Here is a 27,467-nt window from a genome sequence, read left to right as displayed (position 1 = left end):
TTCCATTTTTATAAATGCCCTGCAGTAGAATCGGAAGAACAAAGCAATTTTGACAAATGATATTGATAACGGATGTTTTAGTGAAGCCAGGAGAGATTATGATGACCACAGACTGGTATTGTCCTGTAAGCAAGGGATGTTAACCAATCCCATAGCTCACATGGTTCATCATGTTTAAATTTCTCTGTGAAAATCAAACCTACATTCTATATCGTTGTCACTGATTTGTTGAAAGCAGTTTTGGTTCGATCAAAAACTGGATAAAGGTAAATATATATCAATACATATTTAAACATGTTTTTTCCTTTGTCCAGTTTCTGCGGCCCACGTTCATTAGCAGCAAGTGTGGCCGGTTCACGTTCAATGGTCCTTTGTGAGCATGCATAAGCCGGCACATTGCTTTAAAGAGAACACCCCCCCCCCACCACAATGCACTTCTTGGCAGAAAATAGTCTCGCTTTCTATGGCTGATTTCCTGCATGTCTCAAAACGAGAACATTAGGAGTCTCAGATTACACTGGGCACGGTACGGGGATTAAAAAAGAAAAAAAAGCAAGCTCTGAGCCCAGGGGCATGACTCCCCCCCTGACTTGGGTTTCATGATGCAATTGCCCTTGAAATCAGTCTATTCCCCCACCGCTCTCCCCCCACAAACACACACACACACACATACACACACCTTCCCCCGGCCACTTATATATACCCCCATGCCTTCCCATGTTGGAGAAAAAAAGAAAAAGATGACACCAATAATAACATAGGCTCGTCTTCATGGCTTCCTCATCACTTCCTGCCTGAGAACATATCTAAGGAGATGGCCGACGCCACCGACTTGTATAGAACAACCCGAGGAGGCAGCTGCTTCTTTAACGTCAGTGGAGGTGATTATGGTCTTATCTTTGTGTTTGTATGTAATTATTTTATAAAACAGTTCCAACTAATACCCCCCCCCCCCCTCACCTCACCTCATAGTCCTACAGGTTTGCAGTGAAGAAAACACATATAGTTTGAGTGCACACACACAGAGATGGTCCAAACATAGAGAAAATGAAACATTGATAAACTGAGATCAATTCACATGAATGTGTTGGCCCATTTTACTTACCAGTGACTGCAAAAAGCAGTTTGCGATGAATTAACCATGTCACGCCAGAGACGAGATCACGACACTTGTGTCTATTAAATGAGCATTGAGGATTCTGCGCACACCTGGGATAATACATTTGTACTTTAATACACAATAAGCAACCTTAATATTTATTCTGCCTCCTCATGTGATGATGAGCTAATGCTAAGGCTAGCACTTTTAATGCCATTAGAGCAGGAAATAAGTGCCATCTTAGAATCGGTTGATGGGATTATCATGGGTGGAGGGGGGTTCGGTGGTGGGGGGGATGGTGTCATCCACAGGACAGTTTATGTGCGCCGACCGCCCCTTCCATCCCAAACGCCCCCACTCTTGGTTCAGATACACCCAACTACTCTCATCCGACAGCAAGCTTATTCTTTAACATGGAATACACTGAATGAACACATTGTTAAATTGGTTTTCCCTGTGAGAGAAATCATTACCACTGGCTCAAACCAATCCGTTAGCCGCAGCGTAAGTAGCCTATGCATTCTGTGACCTCAGCTGCTTACATAAAACAGTACAGTCACATTTCTCCTACACGCTAATTCCATTTGCAGGGGAAGGTGACTCATAGGCTGGCTGGCTGCTGGTGATAATGAGAATGCAATTATTGGCTACTGCTGCGGTGTGCTTTGATTTTCTGCACTTAAAATCAAGAGAGAGCGATGGCACGAGAGACTTAAGGATCTGTTACATTTTCAGGCTTTGGATTTGGTTGATTCATTTTCTCCCCCTCCCTCCTTCTCTCTCTCCTCTCTCTCTCTCTCCCCCTCATTCACTCTCTCTCAATCTCTCTCAGGTTCTCTAAGGTGAGGCCCTGCACAAGCGAGAGAACAATAACTATTAATCTTATCATATGGGCCCTGAAATGCTCTAACCATTCCTCATCCAGTGTCCATCAGCGGCAAAGAGGCCCCCTGATTGCGGTGCTAATGGAGAGAGTGCATTTACTTAGATGATCATGGAATTGGGCCACGTTTCAATCTCTGTTAAACTATTATGGGTTTGATACGTTTCATCATTGACAAGAGCAACACAATCTGAAGATTGGATTCAGTCAAAAATGAAGATGTGGGTAATTTGGAACATTTTAGGACAACTAAAAGAGTTTGTTTAAGAGCGCTGGATGGATGTATTGTAGAAGTACCTTGGATAAGGGGGGGGGGGTTACCTTTTTTGCAACAGCTTCAGATTCATCAGACCTATATAATACCTTAAAGTGAAAGCATTACACAGATATTACAGCTGACACTTAGAATGTTTCTTTATTACTTGAGGCAACCATTTCCTCATAGCCTTTAAATGCTATGGACATGGCTATTTCAAAGGCATGCTCTTCTAGCCAGAGGTCATGAAACCCCCCCATAAAAACAGGTGGGTCTGTCTCCCCTCCAACACAGTGAAGGGGTTATGGGGAAAGTTAAACTAAATGCAATATAGACGATCAGAAGCCTATCCAAATAACTTATGTAAAGTCTCATCACATATTATATGAGTGATTAGGCTAGGTAATCAAATGCAGATACATATAATAAAACAATATCATATGCACTTAATACCAAATAGATCATTTGCATTTTACTATTACAACTATTATTGCTGAGTAGAACTACTATAGTAACATAGTAGGCCTATCAACTTATGATTATTGGTGACCAATGTTAAATGCACTAGCACATATGTTAAGATTACATTATCATAACATAATAACCATAACGTCTCCCTGTATCCTGCTCAATTGCTTGGTGTTTACTTGCGGAAAGCGCCGCAACCCGAACCGAAGCTCCCTTTAAAAACAATCCCTCTGCCAGTAACGCCATCTTGAAATATCCCGACCTGCTCCCAGCTCCCACTCCCAGAGTCAGAGTCGAGCTGCTTTGCGCCAGGCATGGCGGGGAGCGAGTCACAACAACTCGACACAAATACAGGCGACCGCTCGGCTGTTTTCGCGACGCGAACTTCGCGGGCATCCAGCTCCTCGTGCTCCAGGACATTCCAACCCCAAAGCACGATCCGTAGGACCGTCGACGCCGTGACCACGTGAAAGCCGTCCACCTGGCTAGAGCCATCGGACCGTCGACGCCGTGACCACGTGAAAGCCGCCCTCCTCCGCCGCGCGCTCAGCTGTTTCCCTGCTCTGTGGCTCGTAGTGGTGGGTATACACACGCCACTCCGACCGTAAACAACCGCGCGAGTGGGGCGAGCTCTATCCCCCTGGAAGAATACAGAGTCCTCGCGGAACAGAACATGCGTTGGGCGGATTTATTTTTACATTTAGGTGCTTTTTGCTGACGCTTTTAACAAAAGCGACTTACAACCATTCATTCAGACTTAACACACAGACGGCGGAGTCAACCACGCAGGGCGACAGCCAGCTCTTCGAGAGCAGTCAGGGTGAGGTGCCTTGCTCAGGGACTCCTCGGGACTCAGCTAGGACGAGCTGGGGATCGAACCAGCAACCTTCCGGTTACAAGTCTACCCGCTCTACCCTCTGGGCTGAAGTCTTCTTGCTTTATATCCACGTCGATCTTCCGGTCCGAAATCTTGAGCTGACCCATAAGTTATTGACTTGATTGATTGACAGGCGGGTTGGATGCTCTCTGGTCCACATAACGGAGCCTCTGGCCGTACACAGGTGTATAACAACGGCGTTACGGGACAGTGTGGGTCGGTACAGACCCTGGCAGAGGCCGGCGGTGGGTTTGACATTGCATTGTAATTATGCATTGTACTAGAGTGTACAGGCTTGTTTGTTATCCGGTTAAAGACTCCCACTGGAATAATTGAATATGGACTACGGGACTACTGACGGGATACTTTGAGAAAAAGGCCACCCTCCATCACTGATTGGGCAAGAAAATGCCAAGACAATCACAATGCTTATTGTGCCAGACGGGTTTATGATCCAATAGGTCTTGTGCCACACCGCTCCTGTTTCTTTATTAGATGGTACACCTCGAATAGAAGATGGGAGAAGCAGCCAAGCTGGCGTTTGCCGTTTTCCTCATCTCGTGCTCTTCAGGTTGGTGTGGTTTGTTATTGGTTAAGCTTGCTTTGCAGTGGGATATATGTGTGTACAACTTCACTGTTTACGAGTTGGTATCTCTGAATAATCACGACACATGCCCTGTATCTGTAGTGGGTACCACATCGCCCCCGTGTGTGTGTGTGTGTGTGTGTGTGTGTGTGTGTGTGTGTGTGTGTGTGTGTGTGTGTGTGTGTGTGTGGTGTGTGAGAGAGAGAGAGAGAGAGAGAGAGAGAGAGAGAGAGAGAGAGAGAGAGAGAGAGAGAGAGAGAGAGAGAGAGAGAGAGAGAGAGAGAGAGAGAGAGAGAGAGAGAGAGAGAGAGAGAGAGAGAGAGAGAGAGAGAGAGGCGGCTGGGTCCGTCCAGGTACTTTACGAAGTGTATACATTTGTTTGCATCACGCACCATCCAACGTGAGGCATTTGCCAGCAGTGATAACGCTTCAATTCCCAGTGTGTTTGCACAAGGAGTTGTTTGAGTCTATGATTCGTGCTCTGTCTGGATGACAGTTGTTAAGATGTCAACGGACGGCCCCGCCTGTGCAGCATCGGCGAGGGGCGTCACGTGGAGGTGGCTCAGTCTGTGTATCTGAAAGTGCTGCTCCTAGTTGGAGGATAGTCTGTATTTGCTGGCTGATACTTGTTGATATTAGTGGTCAATGAGCAGTGCCCTATACAGGGCCGTAGCACCAAATCCTGGGCCCCTATACTATAGGTACTAATGGGCCCCCCTGCGCTAAGTTGTTGACCGGGGGGGGGGGGGGGGGGGGGGGGGTATGGGGCGATTGTTGACGGGGGGGGGGGGGGAGACGTGGCCGATAAGTATTTTTTTTTTTTTTTCTTTTTTTTCCGTCGGCCCTGCTCCTATACCACGAAGCTCGCTGAACATACCCAGGCTTTCTTGGGAAAACCTGGTTCGACAGAGCCGCAACTCGCAATCAGAGTTAAATGGTACCACGAAGCTCACTTTAGATTCAATTAGTTGAACCAGGTTTTCCGCTTTAGGTTCAGTGCGCGTTCACGTTAGGGCTGTCAACGAATATTCGAAGTTCGAATATTCGTTCGAAATGTATCCAAAAACGCGAATTCGAACGTGAAAATTAATATTCGAATGTGAAAAAACATTCCCGCGGTACAAGCGCCTCTATCTGCTTTGTGAATGAGCCTCTGTCTGTTCGCGATGTCCCTCATAATATTCGAATGTGAAAAAACACTCCCGCGGTACAAGTGTAACAGACTAGTATTGTGAAGAGCGAATGTATTTTATCCCCTCGGGGTTTCCGTACTTGGATATAGGTATTCCAGCTCGGCTATGCCATTCAATAAGCATCCGAAGTAGAGCTCAGGGAGCTAGTAGTCTGGCTGGTGAAAGCTGCTATAACGCAATGTTCTCGGCAAAGTCCGAGACAGCTTTTTTTTCATGAATCCGAACGGTGCGTAGTGCGAAGTGCCCTTTCGCTGGCATGGTGGAAGACGTAGGCGACATGCATATCTTTCTTTATCGATTTTAATAGGCCTTCTCGATAAATGGTAACTTGGTAAGCAAAGCAAGGAACGTTACCACTAGCATACTTTGTAACATTCAGAAGCGGGCGTCTTCTTCAGATTACTATAGTTTGCGCGCTTGCAGGTGTGGTGGTGAAATGCAAGCGATACAAAGTTGTGGCTTTTCATGATTAGGCCTCCACGTTACTGGGCTGTTTATAGGATATATATATCCCGCTAATTTGAACCATGGTTTTGTCGCATTATTGACGTATTGACGGCAACTGCGTAAAATAGGCAACCAGATATTCGAATAGTTCGAATTCGTGATTTTTTTCCAAACGAACATTCGAATGTCATTTTTGAGCAATTTTGACAGCCCTAGTTCACGTGAAAGGGGCGTTTTTTGCGTCATTTTTCTCACCTTTCCGATAGATCAAGCAGTCTATATGCGTATAAGTGAAAATATTCTGCATATTGTCTGTATAATAACTATGCCAAATGCAGAATTGTTCGCAATTAATCCAAATAGAATGATGATGATTTAAAAATGCATAAGCAACGTCCTGCCTTATTCTATCATTTAGGCCAGGGAATTCACTTTAAATACACCCTATGTAAGAAATGTATCGCATGTTTTCAACCGCCGAGAGGTAGCGGCTGTAGCGTAGTGGATTAGTAAGACCCGAACGCCAGCGACCGGGGTTTTAATTCGCCGGTCTATCATCATGCATTTTACCCCCATAGATGTGGTGCCAGCACGGCCTTTAAAATATGGGTTCAAGTTCGAAATAAGCACAAAAATATAATTCCATAAGCTTTAGTGAATAAGAATTCCATATGCATGATAATTGGGACTTTTTAAGCTTCACATAAATTTGCGTCACTTGGGAGTCGAACCCCCCGCGCAGATATTCAAGACTGACGCGCTACCTCCACTCTAGCACTCTGTCACGGAGACAGAATGCGCAACAGTAAGCATTGTCTACATAAGGTCCAAAAGGACGATCAAATAACGAACACCCTCTTATGAGAATCTGTATCTCTCATGAAGAACCCCAATTTCGTTGTTTGCACAATGACAATAAAGTCTGAAATCTGAATATCGTCAGACAATGCCAGGGGATCGGTTCTGTCCCGTAAAACACTCTGTCTCCGGATAGACGCCTGTACGAGAAGTGCGCAGAGGTCCACGGGAACACCCAGAAATGGTGACGCCATTGTCAGAGGAGGGGCTAGGAAGCTGCGCACGCCGATTTAAAGGCCCACTATGCAACTTCGGGCATTTCTTCGCTGTTTTCTTGGTTTTGGCACGCACATTTCTCTACACAGCGCCTCTACAGCTTCGTAGTAGATATTTCACAACACTGTCGTAACAACTCGTTGACGACCCTTCCCCATGCACTTCTACGCGAGCCATGTGCATTTGTTTTCAAAGAAGCCGGCGAATGCGTGGAGCCATGTCCGAAGTAGATGTTCATAAAGTGTAGGCAAGGTTATACATTTTTAAAAGGGTGTATTTGTATTGCAATAAACATAAATCCATCCTTTTTTATAGTTGACGGGGAGAGTTTATATCCTAGATTATAATTGTTTTATCTTAGGTTGAACAGAACAATCAGTGTAAGAGGTTTGGCCAACATAATAATCTAAATAAACAAGAACCTGGATTCGGGGATTCAGTCTGTATCTGGGGGACGAGACAGACGAACAGCAAAACACCCATGGAAACAAAGGTGTTTATATGGTTGCAACCAAGCAAGCTAGAAACATACAGGGCTCACAACAAAACCGTCGAGAAAACAATTTTTACAGGGCTCACAACAAAATGGTTGAGCAAACACATTTGTACCGAGACTATCAACATCAAGAATACCACGAAGACAAAGGCCACCCAAGGGTACTTTCAATTTCAAACACGGCCGGGTCGGCGTCTGATTTGCAGCTCGTGTCTGGCCTCTCTGCCGGTCAGTCTCCCTTTTCTCTTCTTCTGTTCCTCCGACATTGGGTTTCTCAGTCTATTTTTAGTCGGCTGATCTATGATGAATATAACAATCCCTTAGTGACTCGTGTTTATATCGAGCCGGTTCCGTGTTTGGGGGTCTGTGCCGTAAAGCAATTCGTTACTTCGCGAGACCCGAGACTCACGCGAGAGTGGGCGGCGGGTCGCCGGCAGAAACATATTCCTTTTCTCCGCCAAGATGCGAAAAGGTGAGTCGAAACAACGAACAATCGAAAAAAAAAAGTATAATAGAACCATCGCAATGACTCTTAGCCTGTTATATTAAGGTAAATCAAGCCAAAAAAGTTGCATAGTTCCCCTTTCACTCGTGTCTGATCTCTTTTCTGGTCCATTCTTCTTTTGTTCCACCGACGGTCGCCTCTTGGGTCCCTTATCAGTCGATTGATCCATGATGAATGCAACAATTGCCTCGCAACTGGCTGTTTGCATCTAGCCGGTGCCATGTTTGGGTGTGTGTCTGTGCCGTAAAGCATTTTCGAAACTACAATCTGACTACATTTTCGAGGATACTTCCGCTGCGTCACATCCGGATTGTGTCGGTCCGAACAGAGCAAGTTGCATATGCGCTTTTTCACCGGTGAGGCGACATGGGTAAATGACACACCCACCAATCGACCCAGAAATGGATGCAGAACCATCAGCATAACTCTCAACCTGCATACTTAATGTAATTTTGGCTAAAAAAGTTGCATAGTGGGCCTTTAAGTAGCCGATCTCCGGCTAGAAAACTGCTCCCGACCAGGTTTGGTTGCGAGCATAAGTCACCATGGTGATACAGCGACGCTAAAAGAGATCGACTTTCGTGGTACAACTAACCCAGGCTTGGAGCTCAACATACTTCGCTAACCCTCTAAGCGAGCTTCGTGGTACAGGGCCCAGGTTCTGCCATATGAATGCATTGTTGATAGGGGGTTCTCATATGACCAGCGGATCTTACAGAAAGGCCTTGTATCCATTATGGAAATCATTAATTAGCCCTCTGAAGGTTTGTTTAAGTGCATCTTCCAAATAAAAGGTGATGTAAAGGGATTAAAGTACGGGTGCTTTGTACAACAGAGGTGGCCTTAGTTGGATCCCAGGTTTCACACTGTTCCTCATCGCCATTAACGATGGAACGCACAGTTAACCAAATGTAAAGCAAGGAAAACCACGACATGGAAAGACATTGTATTCTGGTGGAAACATCATAGTTCCATAAATCCCTAAAGCCTACATGCATCTGCTGTGCGTCTTCTCAGCTGGGACTTTGCCTCATGCATTGGAAGTTGCGTGTTCTTTGCCCCCAATACACACCACACACACTGTGTTACTGCGAGCTAGCTGAAATAGACGCCTTCTTCTTCTACTGTCAGCTAATGGGAGTTGACCATAACCATGACCATTATCCATATCTCTTCTTGTTTGATGGGACTTTGTTGCCTTTACAACTTAATTTGATGGTAATTCTTGGTTTGACAATTGAGCAGTCACAGTAGCAGTGAATGAGGCACACGCCTTGATCCAGGGCACAAAGCTGCTGTTTGTGGACGTATTTGTCACAAAAAAAACTTTAAACTTTCTGTAAAGTAAAATCTGTTAATCTCCGGCCTTACCGCCTCAATGCAAACACTGTTACGGCTAATGGTCAATTGGTTGGTCCCGGTTAACTTTGCTGTGGAATAGCTTCGTCAAGTAATGTGCTACTCAATTATATGTAGCTATTATCAAACAAAGCACTCATCTGGTTCATTAACTGTCATTATTTTGAGGCTGGTAAGGGCTGATGAGTGTAATCATCACTTTGCTTTATGTGTTTTATGTAGGAGAGCTGCTAAAACGCTGGTTTGAGAACTGGCCTCAGGTCGACATTAACTGTAGCTCTTCAAACACAAGAAGATGTTAAGAATTCTTTCTATATATGAATGAGCCAATTTGCCAATCAAAATAGAAATATGTACCCTTGCATCAATGTAGCACTTAATTGTCCCAATACAGTACAATTTTCATCAGCCTACTTAATTTTTAAAGAACAGGAAGTATATCATAGCTTGGTGTAGCATGAGGCCTAGTTCAGTCCTAGTAGGCCTAGTTTACTAAACCCTCCTCTCTGGGTCACTAAAATGGAGATGGAGCAGCTACTTCTGTCCATACAATTTCTTTAAGTCATATTCTCCTGATACAACTGTAAAATGAATGTCATTTTATGTAGTTGAAGTTTATTTGAGTGTAAAGGAAGACTTGGCTTGTTCAAAAGCTCGCAACAATTCAACTTGTTTTGACAGTAGACTCAATAAAGTTTATATACAACGCTTTCTGAACAGAGCACACTTGTGAGAGTATAAGGCTAAGTGTTAGAACAAGAACAGGCTCAAAGTCACCCGCATGCTGCTGCCTGCCCAACTGAAAATGAAACCATTCTAGACGATGAGTGATGATGTAATGCAAAATCTAGTAAAATGGTACACTAGTGCAATGTAATGAATATTAAAGGTCCCATGGCATGAAAATCTCACTTTATGAGGTTTTCTTACATAAATATGAGTTCCCCTAGCCGGCCTATGGTCCCCCAGTGGCTAAAACTTGCGTACGGTGTAAAACGAGCACTAGGTGTTCTGCTCGCCTTTGGAAAAAATGGAGGCTCAAGCGCACTGATTTGGAATGTGGTCCCTTATGTCGTCATAAAGGATCTAAGCTCCTCCCCGGCTTTCTCTACCTAGCCCGCCCAGAGAATTTGGCCTGCCAATGAGACACGACCGTGCGAGTGCCACGTGTGTGTGTGATTACATACACTGTAACGCAAGTGTTTGCTGTTGGTGTTATGGCACATAACACGTTGGTTCTTTGACGTCTCTTGAATTTCCACAACGAGACTGTAGTTGGGGTCTCAGCCATGGGTGAGAAGGAATTGTGGGGGAAAAGAACTTTGGCTTTGACTCCCTGAGGTACATGAACTGCGATGTGCTTTCTGACGCGGGTTTCCGCGAGGCACCACCGCCGCGAAGCACCAGCACCGGGCAGCTGGCAGTGGGCAGCGGGCAGCAGGCAGCGTGCGGTTCAGTCTACTTCAGATTGATGTGGAAGTTGAAGAACCAGAGACGTTGGAGAACCCGACGAAATCGTTTGTGATTCATAATATCGTCTGGAGGCGCACACAGCTTTTGGCCGTGATCATATGTATTATGTGATATAGATATCTCTATGTATTAGGGCTGCACGATTATTGCCAAAATGATTATCACGATTATTTTGATCAATATTGATATCACGATTATTTACCACGATTATTCATTGTAAAAAAAATCTTTCGAATTTCTACCACCCCCTTGTGGTAGGAGCCACACACTGTGCTCAGCGGCAAATTGCCGCCAGGCCACGCCCCCCCCCCCCCCCCCCCCCCCCCCCCTCTTTTCACGCTTCGCGCCGGACTCACGCAGTCGCAGACAGGTGTACAGGGAGCGCTTGGTTTGCTTTGCAGCGGAGTTACAGCGTTTACTGCATGGGCGGGGCTCGTTTCTTTTTTCGTTTTCTTTTTTTTGCGGATGTATTATTTAAAATTTAAAATTTAAATTTAAATTAAAAAAAAATAATAATTAATTAAAAAAAATATCGCGAAAATATCGCGGGAACACTACGTGTCATCATGGGACGCCAATATCGTCATCGCGATAAAAATTTGATATATTGTGCAGCCCTACTATGTATTGTATGATATGATTTAGATATAGAGCTCCAGGACTGTAACACAAGTGTTGTACGCTTCTTTGTTATTTGGATAACTGTTCTGTTGTTGGTGTTATGGCGCATAACACGTCGGACTCTCGTCGCTGGCATTTCCACAACGAGACTCGTAGTGGGGGTTATCTCAGTCATGGTTGAGAATGCATTGGGGGAAAGGAACTTTGGCTTTGACTCCCTGAAGTACATTAACCACGACCTGGAGGAGAAAGGGATGGTTGGCCCCGAATGTCTCCCGCTTGAGCCCCGCTTCCCGCTGCCGAGGGACCACCGCCTCGGCGATGCAGTAGGCAGTGGTGCCTAAGCGCTGACCGCTGCCAAGGCGGTGGTCCCTCGGCAGCGAGGCTCCGGCGGGGGACAACCGCGGTCAACATCGCGGGCAACAATCCCTTTCTCCTCCCATGTCGTGGTTCAGTCTACTTGAGATTGATGTGGACGTGGAAGAACCAGAGACGTTTGAGATTCATAATATCGTCTGGTGGCTCACAAAGCTTTTGGCCGGGATAATATATATTATATGATATAGATATCTATGTATAATATGATATTATTTAGATATAGAGCTCCAGGACTCCCGTGTGTTATAGAATATTTACAGAACACAGCTAATGGCTGTGTGCGACTCGCCATTGCGATACATCCACTGTAAACAAAGCGAATGGTACCGTGGCTGCAAGCTGCCCAGGGCCACACCCCCACCCTCCTCCTTGACCCGCCTCTCTCCTCCTCATTTGCATTAAAGCTACAGACACCGAAACGGAGCATTTGGGGAAAGCTCAATGTGCAACAGGCTCGTAGTGGCTGTAATTCTGCACCACGGCTCTATTTTGGGAACGTCTTCAAATACTGTGTTTGGGGCCTACTAATATCTATATTAAAGCATCCATAAATGAGCATGCCATGGGACCTTTAACAAACGTAGAAATAACCGAACCTACAGTGATATTAACATACCTCAGAAGTGTAACTGGCTAATAACCCCTAAATATATATTTGAGGCACTGTAGCTTCAGTTCAAACATACACTATTATATGCTTTTTAATTCATCCTTGTTTCAAAAATTCTGCATCAATTAAATCTGGATTTGTCCTCTTGTACCTGAAAGACTTTTCAAACAGCTACTGATGGTGTTACAATGGTCTATTCAACACACCTTGAGCGCCTATAAAGTCCCATTTCAAGGTCAAGATGCTTTTACACACAACAAATCAACCACTTCACCTATTTCTTTCAAAGTAGCTCAATTGTGGATCATCGATTATTTTTAAGGGCCAAGACGGAAGAAATTAATATCCGCTAAGTCCGCCTGCCAGCGATGGGCCAGTGATTTGCACAAGTCCCCAAGGAGTGGATGGCTCTCTGCGCTGTCCCGGTTCTTAACTTCCAATGTGTTTCCTCTGCATTATGCATCAGGCTTCAAAAGCAAAGGTGCATATGTTAATTCCAGATGTAGCCCAGCGGTGCCGTTGGAAATACCCAACATGTCAATGCTGATGGCTCCTTCTCATGACCGAGACGGCAGGCACAGTGATACCCCTTCAAAAAGTGTGGATGCAACCCTCAAAGCAGATAGAGATTCCTCCACAGGTCATCTGGCTAGCTTTGTTGTATACAGAGAGTGGGTTAAGCTAGCGGTTATTGGTGCTTGGCACTTAGTTCTACGAACATCCTTACTGTACAAACGCTGGACAACTTCTGGGACTATTTTCAAGATTAGTATTATTTTTATATTTTTGGGAAACAATGTCCCCAATACATTGTTTCTCCTTTTTCTAACAGATGTTCTTATGTAAGTCGCTCTGGATAAAAGCGTCTGCTAAATGCCCATAATGTAAATGTAAATGTCACTGGCCTTGTTTTCCAAAGGCAGCTAATGGTGTTCAGGTTGGCCTGAGGCTGATGAGTTGACAACCTGTGTTGGGGAATAGTTGCTCAGCATTTTGCTCGACGCCAAAGGGTGTTTCTATGAAGGATCGGGGTCACACTGGTCGGGGTGAACAGGGGGGCATCACAGCCCTTCTCATTTCTTACGACACACTCAGCTCCACGGTAGCCGTCGGCGTCGTGTCCAATTTGCTCTCTTGTCAACTTTATAATTTGGCTTGAAAAATGTGCCACAGTAACCATTGGGAGGTGCTTCACCGGAGATGTGCACCTGATGGATCTATCCAAATAAAAATTATACGGCTACATTTTCAATGTTATGTAAAGTTACGTCTCCACTCAAATCTTTTCTCACACATAAATGATGATGCCATTCTTTATACATGTGTTTTTTTGGCGTTGATGTGACGCTGATGGTAATACAACTCACTCAACTTTCATGGGAGGCTCTGTGTTACCAGGATTGTAATCATGACTTCCTTCTATGCCTTTTAATGTTACCCCAATGTCCTGAGTCTATGTCATGTAGCTGGTTCATTTTTGTGTATTTCTTTAGAGAGGCACTGATAGATCGGATAGAAAAAACAATGTAAATAACAAGTATGGAGAGGAAGCTTTGACAGCAACTTGCAACGAGGGTGTTGTTTTCAACCTATTATTATAGGGCTGCCTATGCCAGAACTTTGAATTTAGAACGACTCTTTGTGAAATCCATGCCCATGAAGGGTGCACTGTCCACAGCTTCCCTCACTGCTTCAGCCCAGGGGTCCAGCTAGAGTGGACAGCGCTGTCTAGGTTTTATGTAACCCTTCAGTTATGCCGTTTATGCCGCTTATTTTGGAAATTGCTCTAGCTCGTCTTCATGTAGCGAGAACAGCCAGTTAGTGTCTTATGAAGCAGAAGTAAATATACTTGTTTAACTAATAGCAAATGAACATGAACAATAAACTAAAATTACCATGTCAAAATTCCTGGTTTTATTGAGATGTTTGAGTCCTGTCAGAAAGAAGTTGCAAAAATATTTCTCTATGCTGGAAGTGGTTACATAACATATCAATATACTGAATAGTTCTTAGAAAGAAAGACAATTTTTATTGGTCAAAACAAGTAATTGACTGGTCAACTTTCAAGGGGATGCAAATCGCAATTGGACAGGAATATTGTAAGCCTTCCGCATTTGCCCTGGAGCCATAAGCGTAATACAGAAGGAAGAGATATTTTCCCAAAAATAAAGGGATCCCTGTTTCTGAAATGCCTAATTTTAGGGGAGAGGCAACATTTGATATCGTCTTGTCTCTGAATGAACAGAATTGTATGAATGTCTATTCATAGAAAATTTGAGCCTTCCCATTCCCCCATGGGTGTCCTGACTGACTGCTTGAGAGCCAGATTTCTTAGTGTAGGACTCCACAGAGCTGACCAGAAGAGGCCTTTTACTGCAATTAATGCCTTCTGCAGATGTTGCATTATGTGCATGGGACAGTTGCAGTCTAGACTGCCTGGCTGCTTAGAGAGGGAGCATACCCCTTTGCTTTGATCTCTTGATTAAAATCCATTTGCTGTGTATCCATCATGCTCTCGTTTCACATTATCTAGATTGTCCTCCAAGCCCGCTCTCCCCCCTTCTCTCACAACTATCCCCACACTCACCGGTTGCCTATCAACAAGTCTATTAAGGTTTGCACCTGTACAGACTTTACTGTACTTTTTATGGCAATTTAAAAAGTCAGAAAAAGTCTGCCACCGGTCCGAAGATCATCAGCACATAACTTCTACAATACAGCCCATGCTTAAATCCTTTTAGGTATGGTCTGTATTGCAGAAGTTTTGTGCTGTTGAGCTTTGTGATTCAATGTTGCCTATATAAATGGTAATTGGAGCAAAGCTGTAAAGGAGGAGGAAGAAAACTCCTGTCCATCACTTTGCTGATTTCACTGGGCTAGAAAATCTCCACACAGTAGTACTTTTGACGTCAATTCAATCCACTGGTTTCCCCCCTTGCCCTGCAGCTTAATACCGTAGTGTAATAAACAAGGCCTTCCATCTAACTCGCCTTAATCCATCCCCAGCACTTCAGGCCTGAGGGATGGATGGGGAGGGGGGGCAAGGAGGGGGGTGTAGGACAACAAACCAGTGGATTGAATTTATGTCGGTATTTAAATTCCCCCTTCCCCTCCTCGCTGGAGAATGCAACGGTGTGTGCCCGACGGACCGCAGGCCTGTAGCCGTGAGAGCTCTCAGGCCCCGGTATGCGGCCTGTGTAAACTTTTCAGGGGTCGGTACAAGCAGAGACCAAACAACTTACAATGTCCGCAGCACTGCCAGCAACTGCTCACGCCAGCTCTAATTGAGGTGGAGAGAAACAGCCATTTGTTGCGGCGCATACCAGCGAGGATTCACAGGGATTTGGATTCTGTGGTTTGAGTTTAGGGGTATATGCACAGTAAGGAAAAAATCATACATTTCTTACAGTTCATTACAGGCTTGTTGCATCAGGGCGTATGTTAATTTAAGGGTGATGAGCTGAGGTATGGTAGGTATGAGAGGGATTCAGGCTACAACATCCCAAGTATCACTGAAGTGTTCATGACTATCCAATTCTGTAGTGTATATACTTCACTGAGGGATTCTGGGGAATATATTGTACTATATTGTGGGTACAGTATACCACAGTGAACCCACAGTATTTACTTCAACGTGTTTTAAGGCTGAAAATGTAGAGTATATGTACAAAGTTGAGTTAAAGATGGAACATTTTTGAATGAGCAATACATTTCAGGGCATATTGTGGCCAGCTCTAGCTGCATGAATCAGTCTATGAAACCTGCACGTCATCGCTCTCTTTATCAGTAGGCTTATCCATCTCCAGCTCAATTTGCTCTCGTCACAGAGAAAAGAAAGCCGCATGTTAGGGGTTTAGAATCAAAATGAGGTGTCTGCACTTTCAACGTAAGCGATACCCACACGTATTTCTGGTGTCAAAGCTGAACTGATGATGCAACAGAATTTGAGTTGGTGGCTAATATTTTCTAAATAACAACGTGACAAATGTTGTTTATTGCTTTGACATATAAATAATTGGCTCATACTCCTCAACCTAATCTACCTACCTAACTACTACTACCTACCTACTCTAACCTTCTTCAATTCTTCACGGAAAAGTAATTGCATCAACTCCCTACCGACATCGATATGATTTCAGAGAGCATCGTTTTCAAAAAAAATTCTCCCGTGCAAAGTTCTGATTGTGATTGCTTTTGAAGCCCAAACTGCTCTAACGAGGCAAAGCATACGGAGGGCGAATATAGCATGGCTGTATTTTTCCAAAAAAATAAAATACAAATATATTTTTGTCTGTTCCCACACAGGACACACATGTGCTCTGTGCTGTTGTCTATTTTGAATACTATATTATTCTTATTGACCTTGATTCCTGCATGACGTCTATTTCATTGTACCTGCCCTCTTGTTATCTATCTACTCGTGGTGCATATTAATTCCATAACGCTGTCTATCCTGTTCTGTGTCTATCTCCTCGTTTTCACAACTAATGTTGCCGGAAATACGAGTGTGAATGGACCAGGGGATAATCTGGTGGGTCTTTTTTGGTCCATGACCGATCCCACTTAGCCGAAAGGCCAATAGGTAAAAGTAAGCGGCACAGACTCCAAGAGAACATTGCTCAACCCGGCACACGTAAAGTTAAGGAATTATATTTCCAGTTAAAGAAAAAGGTCGCAGTCTATTGGTCATTTACCAGTAATGTTTCCATCCTTTTGGGAAATATAGATTATTCGCCAAGATAAACGTTGTTTTCATGCTATCCATGAGCTTAACGTTAGCCTGGGCACACGCCATCCATGCTACCGTCTCGTTGAATGCTAACCTTGTCTCCGGGCAATGCCTTTAGCAATGGCTTCCCAGCAGACTGCTAACTGGCAAGCGGGCTAAAGGTGCTTCTTGAAAGGTAATTGCCCCCACGATACCCCGCAAGGCAGACACTGGGTTGCACTTCTAAATAGATATGTCCACATGTGTTTGTGTGTTTCGAGGTGAGAGGTTTGGAATCGGGATATGCCGTTATCAAATTAGGCAAATTGTTGATAAAAATGCACATGGAACATATTAGCTGGGTTTGCCCTTGAAGCACATAGTTTAGTTTCTTCATGCTAAGGTGCCGGACAATTCAAGAGCACAAACATAATACATACATCCAACACGCATTAACAACAACATAGATGGCAGCATGAAAAGGCGATCCCTAAGAAGCAAGAAATGCTTGTAGCGGGGACCCGTGACCCCCCCCCTCACCCCAACACACACACACACACACACACACACACACACACACACACACACACACACACACACACACACACACACACACACACAAACTCACATCCATAGCTTCATCCCAGGCACAAACTTCCACAGAGAACACGACACATACATCTCGCAGACACACTGACAACACTAGGTTGTTGTAACAATACATTCCACCACCGTCATATGTAGGTTGATAACAGCTTCTGTTATAGATTTTTTTTATAAAGCCAAGAAGGACTGGGACATTTTTATGAAGCCTTCAAGCTTATTCCATATCTGTCGTCCCCTGGAAACAATACTCAGGCTTGTGCTCTTCAGTTTTCTTACTTTGTTATCAAATGGTTTTTCCTGGTATAGTGTGTGTGCAGTGGACGAGAGATAGGTACAAGCTCACATAGGCGGGTGTTCATATTATTTACCACCTGGTACATTGTATATGCGTTGTGATAGGTGTTGATTTCAGGAAGCTTGAGGAGACCATATGAGTGGAACAGTGAGGCAGTTGGAGCATTGAATTTTGACCAGGATATTGCACGTATAATCTTTTTCTGAAGGGACTGTAACTTTAAAAGATGACTAGGATATGTATTGCACCAGATGATATTGCAGTAGGTGATGTGGGGTTCAAACAGAGACTTATACAGTGTAAGGAGTGTTGAAGGTGGGAGGAAATGTCTTATTTGGAAAAAAAGTCCAACATATTTGGAACGTTTATTTAATAATTGATGAATTTGTCTTTTAAAATTGATAAATTCATCGAGTTCTACACCCAAAAACCTAGTTGATTTTACTCTTTCAATGACATGGCCATTGATAGAGGGACAGGTATTTTCGACCTTACTTGTATTTTTTGTGTAACGAAATATAATGTAGTTTGTTTTATTGATATTTAGTGATAACATCCATTACCGTTAATGATGCCTTATACTCGAATTCAAAAGTTTACAAAGAGGAAGTTGGAGGTGGAATAGATGCAGAATAGATTGCATGTTCATCAATGAATATGAACAACTGATATATGGATGATATTCCAAAACTGGAAATAATCTAGTATACTCCCATTTATGGCCAATACGTGTCGTGACTTCAAATATAATGTATGATTTATGTTTAACTCAAAAAGTTGACACTGTACAAAGATCTTGTTGCTGTGGTACTACAGACAGGGTCCAAAATAAACACCTGCCTCCCCCGGGGCAACGGAGGATATATTTGACCAGTTGGCAGGTATAAGAGCATTCTCAAAGTTACTTTGGACCCCATGAGTACAGACGAGGCGAGGCATATTTGACAGCTCACAGCTTGATGATGTGGTTTAGAGGTTTCCTAGTACGAAGTTGCATTACTAATCAAAACAGAGGATTTCATCAGCTCGTCTGGGTCAGTGTACTCTTGGCACTGACGGCTGCTAACGCCACTCTCAGTGGGCCACAACAAAAGGGGTTTGCCCTCTTTGTTCTTCGAAAAATGTGCTCCTCTCCTCTCATGCTTCTGCTGCCTTCTTATGAGGGCACTTTGTTGAAATAAATGGCTGTTGCGTTGTTCTGTTTTGTGTAAACCACATTTGGCTGGAAAGTACTGCATCACTTAAGGCTTGACCTGTTTGTGCTGTGCTGTTCAAATATCATCAGTTTAAAAGAGTTTCTCCGCGATATTTGTGGATATTCCCGCACAAAAAATGTAAACGGGGCGGCCAAAGAAAATTACACTTTGCCACCAACCCTTTTGATCTCTGGTTTCGGATATTGGAGATGATAATTCAATCCTTAAAAAAAGCTGTCACACGCCAATCTGTGCTTCTGGCGGAAACACAATGATCACAGCGCTGTGACAAACGAGCTGTTTACTCTCTCCGTGTTTTCCGAGCCCTGGAAAAGGCCACTTCATTAGGAGCTACAGCTCGGCCCTTGTTGCACGGCTCCGTCTGCGCTGGGAAAGGCAGCGCATTGTTTCCAGTCTTTAGCCGGTGGATCACGGTGAATCATGTCCAGTGCGAGTAATCGTGACTTGATGTTCGTGTGGCAAAATTGTGTCGATAGAGTATTAATCACTATCTGATAAGAATTCACTCGTGATTCATATGGAGATCACTGAATGCTTGCGAATAGACTAATCGTTTATCTGTTTGTGTTTTCAGGCCTTGTCTATGCCGATTGGTCCTTTCAAATATAAAGAATATAATTCAATCTCTAAACTAAATGTAGGAGGGCTCATTTTTTTAATGTTATGTTCTTCTTGTATAATCCAGAGTGACACCTATTTTTCTTTTGTTATGTACCGCTTTGGCTTGTGTCTCGTCGTTCTTCCATATACGTTTAAAGGTACGTTTAAAGGTACAGCCCCCCTTTCCGTTTCCGGTCAACAAGCAGCGAGTCTTCCAACAGAAATCAATGGGATTTACAAAATGCCAAATAAAACATGACACACACTTTATTTCGCTACGGTACTTGATTTGGAACATCAACGAACACCACTAACCACTCGGTGAGTTGCACATTTCTGAAAATTAAAGTTTAGGGTGGTTTTAAGGACAGGTTTGTGAATGCGTGTAGCCAGCCATTCTGAAGCAGGAAGGGGCAATTATAAATGAGCCAAATACCCGAGACAGGACCAATAGTCTAAATTTGCTCTACTTCATACTAGACAACCCAGAAAAAGGGGGCTCAATGTCCAACATACCAGAATTCTCCTTTAATGACCTATGTTAATTCCCTTGAATTTAATTTTGTGTAAACTGTGGATAAAAGCATCTGATTTAATAAGTAAGAAGTGGAATGTGTCTGGCTTAACTCTCAATCGATAACACAACTCGCCTTTATGTTGAAATCTGAAAGCCGGTCTGATATTTGTCACCTCTCCTTGAAACATCTGTGGTCCTGTTTATGCAAGGCTCTTTCTAAAGCTGAGGTCCATCCCTGGGCATACAGAAGTGCAGCAGCAGAGTGCGGGCTGCAGCCTGCACTTGCTGGGGGCCAGTGATTGATTTGTGTCTTTGGCAGCTCTGCTTGCAGTGGCTGGTCTCTATTTGCACACCTGCAAAGGCACACAGTTACTCTCTTACCCACAATAGTACACCTAAAGTGTCTGTGTGTCAGAGGGAGGGGGAGGTTGTTTGTCGGGCTGTGATTCTATGCAGAAACTTGTGGGATTATATTCATGTTTGGTGATCTATAGCCACCATCCCGATCCATCTCTTACACCCGATAACAGTATGGCCGCATGACATCATTGTGCGCTGTTCACAATCATTGCAATCTTTGTTAAGACTGTTTGGGCACTGGTGCTCACTTAACCTTGCAAGTAGAACGTACACGTGATGTGCATATTGCAGATGATAATGGGGATCTTAACGAGGATAATCGTCTGCTGTTCAGGGTTGAAGGGAAATATCATATCTTTGCCCGGGGTGTGAATTAGTGGCAACTATAAAGTCAGCTGAAACTGCTACAATTACTGCTGCAACCATGTCTGAAGATGATTGATTGATTGATTGATGATTGCATGTGGGAGAATGAAATAAAAAATAAAATAAAACGTCATGCAAACATTCTCATGATTGAAATTGAATATATGAATATGCAATGAATCACAACATTGAAAAGCGTAAAATACATGAGATATTAAAAGGATGATACTGAACATTTGTAAAACCTACCTCCCAAAATCCTCCTCTGTTCCGTCCTCCCCCTCCCCCCCTCGCCAGGCGCCATCCTGGGCCGCTCGGAGACTCAGCAGTGCGCCTACTACAACACCGGCTGGGAGAAGGAGCGCACCAACCGCAGCGGCGTGGAGCCCTGCTACGGCGACCAGGACAAGCGGCTGCACTGCTTCGCCACCTGGAAGAACACGTCGGGCGTGGTGACGGTGGTGAAGAAGGGCTGCTGGCTGGACGACGTCAACTGCTACGACAGGTAGTGACCAAAGGGAGTGGACGAAAACGCTAGTTGTGTCGGCGCCCGTGAAGGATTAAAATGCATCCTTTTTTTCTTTTTTTCCGCCTTCTGATTTTGCCGTTTTTTTTTGTTTTTTCTTACATTCACATCTTCAGTGTTCCCAGCCTGTTTACACATAGCAGTTAATGAGCGATCCCCACTGGACCCTGGTTTATTAGTTTCCTTATATTATTCATAGTGTATTTACTTTACCTTCCTATATCGATCTTTGAGGTCTTTAATTTTTGGCCCGCATTGCTTCCGAGATTGGCTGTAATTAAGTTTCCCCATCAACCCCAGCTAGATGCTTATGTAGCTATTGTTTTTACCAGTGCAGCTGTGAACTTGGCTTGAATGGCCGACTCCCAGAGCGAAATCAGGCAGGTGTTTGGACCGTTGACCAATATCTCCCGGTGTCGTGAAAGGACAAGGCTAGGGAGGCACGGCACAGCGCTGGATAGAGTTTAGTGCAGGGGGAAATGCTGCCAGCAAGAGGCAAACTATAGCGTGGAGCTGTACCCTAAACTTTGAGCAGTCGAATCATCGTTCTGAGTCTACTTAAATTGAAGAAAGTCGTGAGAATTATAATAATCAAATCAAAGACGTTATAGAGGCTAGTGTAGGCAAGATTTGAGAGTCAGAAAGAGTGCCGAGAAAAAGGAAGGTTTTGAAAATAAAGTAGCCCTCCCTCCCCAATGTTTCCATGCCAAAATGTGCCATTCACACACTAATCTTATCTATATGTGATTGACAGGCAAGATGGATTCCTGAAACTAAGTCTCAAAGCAAAATGGTCTCATACAGCACATTCAGTTAATTGACATGTAATAACATTAACATATATTCTTACATTTCACCCACAAATATCTGAGAGATGACTATGCCCTATTTAACAAATTACACTCAAATAAAAGCCCATGATCCTCGATCATGCTTCAGATCTTGCCTACAGCACATTCTAATTGCCATGTGGGATTGTAAAAGGCCTAACATAAGCTATTATCCATGGGTACAAGAAAACAATAATAATTGTTACATTATATATCGGATCGAACAAAAGATTTACAACTACCAGATTTTTGTGGGAAATGCTCCCTCCAATATCCCTCCATATTCCCTCTCAGTAATTAAGTGATGTGAAGCGGGGGAATGAATGGAACGATCTGCGTCTGCGGCGCGAGTCCAGTGGTGTGAACTGAAAGCGGAAACAAGGAAACAATGGCTTTGAAGTGGGGTAATCCGAGAGGTTCTTTCACTCACTATTAGTTGCAAAGCACTTATTGTGGACTTTGTGTGCTTTACGGACATTAGTGAACACAAAAAATAACACAGATCAAAACAGGCAGGGGTTACGCACACATGCACTCGCACCTCTGTCGGTATCCAGTAGTGCATTATCGCTGTTCTGCTAAATTGAATTATGCCACCGTTGTGATTTGCAGAAACGCATCATTCACATGTATTTAACATTTGTAATCAGTCAATCGCTCCTTTCTCTTTCTTGTTTCGTCTCTCCAGAGCTCTCCCTCTCCACAGAGACCGGCCAATGCCACTGTTTGATTTCATAGACCTTTTACATTAATTAGGATTTATTATAGATTAGCATATATTATAGTGTAGCAACGTAATAGTAACCCGCATTTTCTGTCAGGTGAATGCAGATGCTGACTTCAACGGCCGTTCGCTCACATAGTAGTCCTGTGTGAAGTTAATTTGTTTGTAGAGGGGGTTGGTCATGTAGCGGAGACGTTGCTCCTAGCCTTATAGACAGCTGTTGGGAGCACACACACACACACACACACACACACACACACACACACACACACACACAGCCTCCTGGGACATAAAAGCCCATAAGATTGTGCTTGGGCGTGTGTGTTGATGCACTTTCACGCTTAACGTACCCAAAAAGCCTAACACTCGCTCCTCGTCCCGGTGCGGCCCGTAGCAGCCAGTGTGTGGAGAGGAAGGAGACCCCCGACGTCTTCTTCTGCTGCTGCGAGGGCAACATGTGCAACGAGCGGTTCCTGTACACCCCCGACAACCTGCAGCCCCAGAGCGAGTCCCACCGCCAGTTCACCGCCTACAGTAGGTCCAGAAACACACACACACACACACACACACACACACACACACACACACACACACACACACACACACACACACACACACACACACATGTACAGACACGTACAAACACACACGCACGCACACACGTACACGTACAAACCCACGCATGCACGCACACACAAACAAAAACGCACGCACGCACGCACGCACACAGGTTCCAGATATTCTTCGTATTCGTGTTTTCGGTGTACTGACACCGATATATTGTTTTTTCTCTTTCTTCTGACAAGTTTACCTATTGTAAGTCGCTTTGGAAAAAAGCGTCTGCTATATGCCCTAAATGTAACAATGTTAAGTAATCGCAGATTTATTTTACATTTGTTTAATATTTCTGTCAGTTTATAAATCGTTTTTTCATTGTATTTCGTGGAAGGTCTATATTTTTCTACGTGCATACTGACCGTCGAACGGAGTGACGGACAGACGGATAGTTAAAGATAGAAACCGGCAAAAGCAAACCAGGCAAGCCCTCCGTAAAGGGAAGGTCTCGCGGAGTCTACCAGGCCTCGGCTTTCCTCCCGGCCCTCCCTGCAACCCGCCCACCACACACCCATGCACCGCTCCCTCTATCAGTTCCTCCAGCACCAGATTGGGGTTAAATATAGTTCACCCGGCGCCATTACACTAGTTTGACGGATTATGTTGTGTCAAGAGATGAGTTTGCCCCCCCCCCCCCCCCCTTTCCCAGGACGGCGAGGAGTGAGACACAGCGCTAAGCTGTGTGCTGAGCTGTGTTTAGAGATGTGGTCACACTTCGCTGCCGCTGCAATTATCGGTCGTCCCCGCTGGATGTTATTTCTCCCTCTTTGTCGTTGTTAAAACTTTAGCTCTTCTACCTTTCTAGATTTGTCTTTGTGTGTTTTTTGTTTTTTTTGCTGCTTTCATTCCAATTTCTGTTTTTCAATTGTGGTGCTTGGAGTCCTTGAACTATACCATTTGCATAATGTTGAGATAATAAAACGGTCTCTCTCTCTCTCTCTCTCTCTCTCTCTCTCTCTCTCTCTCTCTCTTCCCCCCCACCCTGCTGCAGCGACCTCCAACACCTTCTCCCAGAAGCCCCATCTCTTTAGCACCCTGCTGTACACGCTGGTGCCCATCCCGGGGCTGACAGCTGTGGTCCTCTTCTGCTTCTGGATGTGGCGGCAGCACAAGCTGGCATACCCCGCCGCCCTCGTCCCCACACACGTAAGTCCTGCCCGGTGAGGGGTGGGGGGGTCATGACCGCGGACCCCCTGCTCACGGTGTCTCCTGCTAGATATAGTGCCGCGCTTACTAACGTGAAAAAAACTTCCGCGAATACGAAGTACAATATGAGGAGAGTTACTAACACGCGTTTGTTATTTAGGTATGGTTCTTTTTGTGGGTTTGCCTTTACAGTGACCTGAGGGATGTGACCAAACATCTGGTCCATTCATTTACACATGCTCACGTCTTTCTGTGGGTTCAGAGCTCTGTAGATGTAGGAGCCCTGCGCCCCTTCAGCGTAGGGGTGTAATGGATGTCCTTTGCGCAACATTGGGTCTCATGCAAGATCTTCGTCTTGGATCTTGTACAGGTGTGCTTCAGATTCAAAGTGTAGGAAAGTGTCCTATATGATTTGTACACATGAGGGATTCCACCTTTTGGTATATGAGTGTGTGCATTCATGTGAGCATAAGCAACGCCCAAAACAAGTCCTCCATCCGAAATCGCTCAAAATAAACCCTAACACATAACTTGACATACATATCATATTTAGCATTGTCAAAAGTGGCATCAGAGTACCTGTTGTGGTGGAGGAGAGGGAAACAAAGGCAGCTAATGCTATGTCTGCTAAAGCCTGCGCTGACATCGATGCCAAAATACTTATTGTTGTTGATATTACTACTGCAAACTAAAAATATTAATCATGGCATGTTTAATATTATTGACGTTGTTCTGAAGAGTACGCTTTAATGCACAGCGGTTTTGGGCATACAGCTTCGCTTTATGCGCTGTGGTAGTTGGTAGTTTGAATGCATTAACTTTCAGGTTCAGTAGATAGGCGGTGATGATGTGGACATTTAGCACTGAGATTCATTACACATTGGGTCTTTTGTGTGAGTGTGTGTCCAAAACCCAGCCCTTACACACACACCTAGGTGTGCACACATAGCTCAGATAAACCTGATGCAAATATCTCCAACATAGTATCATTGAAGTTTCAGTCCATCAGCAAAGAGCACACACACGGCCAAAGATTTGTTCTAATTAACACTATTAGACCCAATACAATTTAAAACTTATTCATCAGTCAAAGCCATTCGGCCAAATAACATTGTTTGTTTGCTTTTCCTACCGTACGTGATTAGTTTAAGGCTAGACTACTCCTCGATGTGATGCGTGCCTCAGAGAGAGTTCTAAATGCAATGGTTTTGTTGAATGCCAGAATTGCTCTAAAAATGCACGTACAAACGAGTTAAGCACACATCTGTGCTGACATGTGCTTCTAGCTGGACGGCCATTGTTAGTCATGGTTTATGGTTTGTTATATTGAATATGATTATGGGGATTATTGAAAAGGACAGGGCCCATGTTTTAAAAGACAGTTGGTTGTTTTTACCAAAGACAAGCAAGCAACAAGCTGAGGTCCTCAGCTGGTATAGGGGGCCCCTCACACTAGGGCCGTTTGCCTGTTCCGTGCTGCAGGAAGATTCAGCACGATCCCCCCCCACTCCCCCCGCTCCCCCGTGGTCACACTGATTGCTCCTTCATACATACGTCATTACGTCGTAATGACGCTGTCACGCCAAATTTGTACCGGCTGCCAAATTTGTACCGGGCACGTCATCAGTTGTCTGTTGCCGGGCAGGTTTCAAAAAACATTCGCGCTCATATTGCCAAAGACGAAATAACATAATACAGATAAAGGATCGCTAGATAACACTTGTTTTTACTTTATATTTGTATTGTATTTAATTGTTTAATCAAATTTAGCTAGTAAACTGAGTGTTTAAAGTGGGTTTCAAAAAACATTCACGCTCATGTTGCCAAAGACGAAGTAAGTAACATAATACAGAAAACGGATCGCTAGATAACACTTGTTTTTACTTTATATTTGTGTTGTATTCAATTGTTTAATCCAATTTAGCAAGTAAACTGAGTGTTTAAAGCAGGTCAAGGACGAAATAGCACAATACAGATAACGGACAAGTGCGAATGAACGAGCTTGAAGGTTTGCGAATGTTCGTGAACCTTTCACGTCATTCGACGCGATCGTGTCGTCCGTTGCCTGGCAACGGACGACACGATCATCTGTTGCCAGGCAGGTTTGGAATGGATTACGTATGGATGACGTGCCCGGTACAAATTTGGCAGCCGGTACAAATTTGGCGTGACACCGCCATTGTTTAAAATGATTGTTTTGGGGAAGAAGGGCATGGACCTATAAAGAAAGAAGGGCAATCTGTACTTTGGCCACGGCACACCTCTCCCATGTGTGCCGTGGCCAAGAGGCTGTTCCGTGCTGGAATACGGATGGCGTGGTCACATTAGCCAAACATTCTAGTCTTTAGTATGCAAATTAGCTCGGGCACGGGGCCGTGCCCCTAGTGTGAGTGGCCCCTTTAAACACTATCCTCCATAGCAGCCTAAAGACTGAAAGGTGACTCCTTCTCTGGATAATTTTGTCCTTTGCGGCTGAAAGAAAATATGAAAAAGGAGGCGAAAAATCAAATACAACAAACCAGCGCCGCAAATAATTAAGGCGTGCCGGGTTTTCCTGTGTGTGTGAATTGAAACAGTTGAACAAAGAAAACAACCTTCTGGCAGAACGTAACTCTCATCAGTTGGAAAAGTA

General features: G+C 44.3%; 1 protein-coding gene across 2 annotated transcripts in view; it reads left to right on the top strand.

Annotated features, from left to right (window-relative positions):
• Window positions 1-2,905: 2,905 nt before the first annotated feature.
• The window catches only part of LOC115541940 (activin receptor type-2A), an 80,944-nt gene continuing 56,382 nt past the window's right edge, over window positions 2,906-27,467 (top strand). Inside the window, exons 1-4 of one of the 2 annotated variants that reach the window (XM_030353891.1) lie at window positions 2,906-4,154; window positions 21,292-21,499; window positions 23,469-23,608; window positions 24,681-24,835. In XM_030353891.1, coding sequence (XP_030209751.1) covers window positions 4,100-4,154; window positions 21,292-21,499; window positions 23,469-23,608; window positions 24,681-24,835 — 558 coding nt within the window. In that variant the 5' untranslated portion in view covers window positions 2,906-4,099. The remainder of the gene's footprint in view (window positions 4,155-21,291; window positions 21,500-23,468; window positions 23,609-24,680; window positions 24,836-27,467) is intronic. The other variant, XM_030353893.1, reaches the window with a different exon arrangement.

This window comes from Gadus morhua, chromosome 4 (assembly GCF_902167405.1).
Source record: "Gadus morhua chromosome 4, gadMor3.0, whole genome shotgun sequence".
In the NCBI taxonomy this organism is placed as follows: domain Eukaryota; kingdom Metazoa; phylum Chordata; class Actinopteri; order Gadiformes; family Gadidae; genus Gadus; species Gadus morhua.
This window is presented reverse-complemented; position numbering and strand designations above follow the sequence as displayed.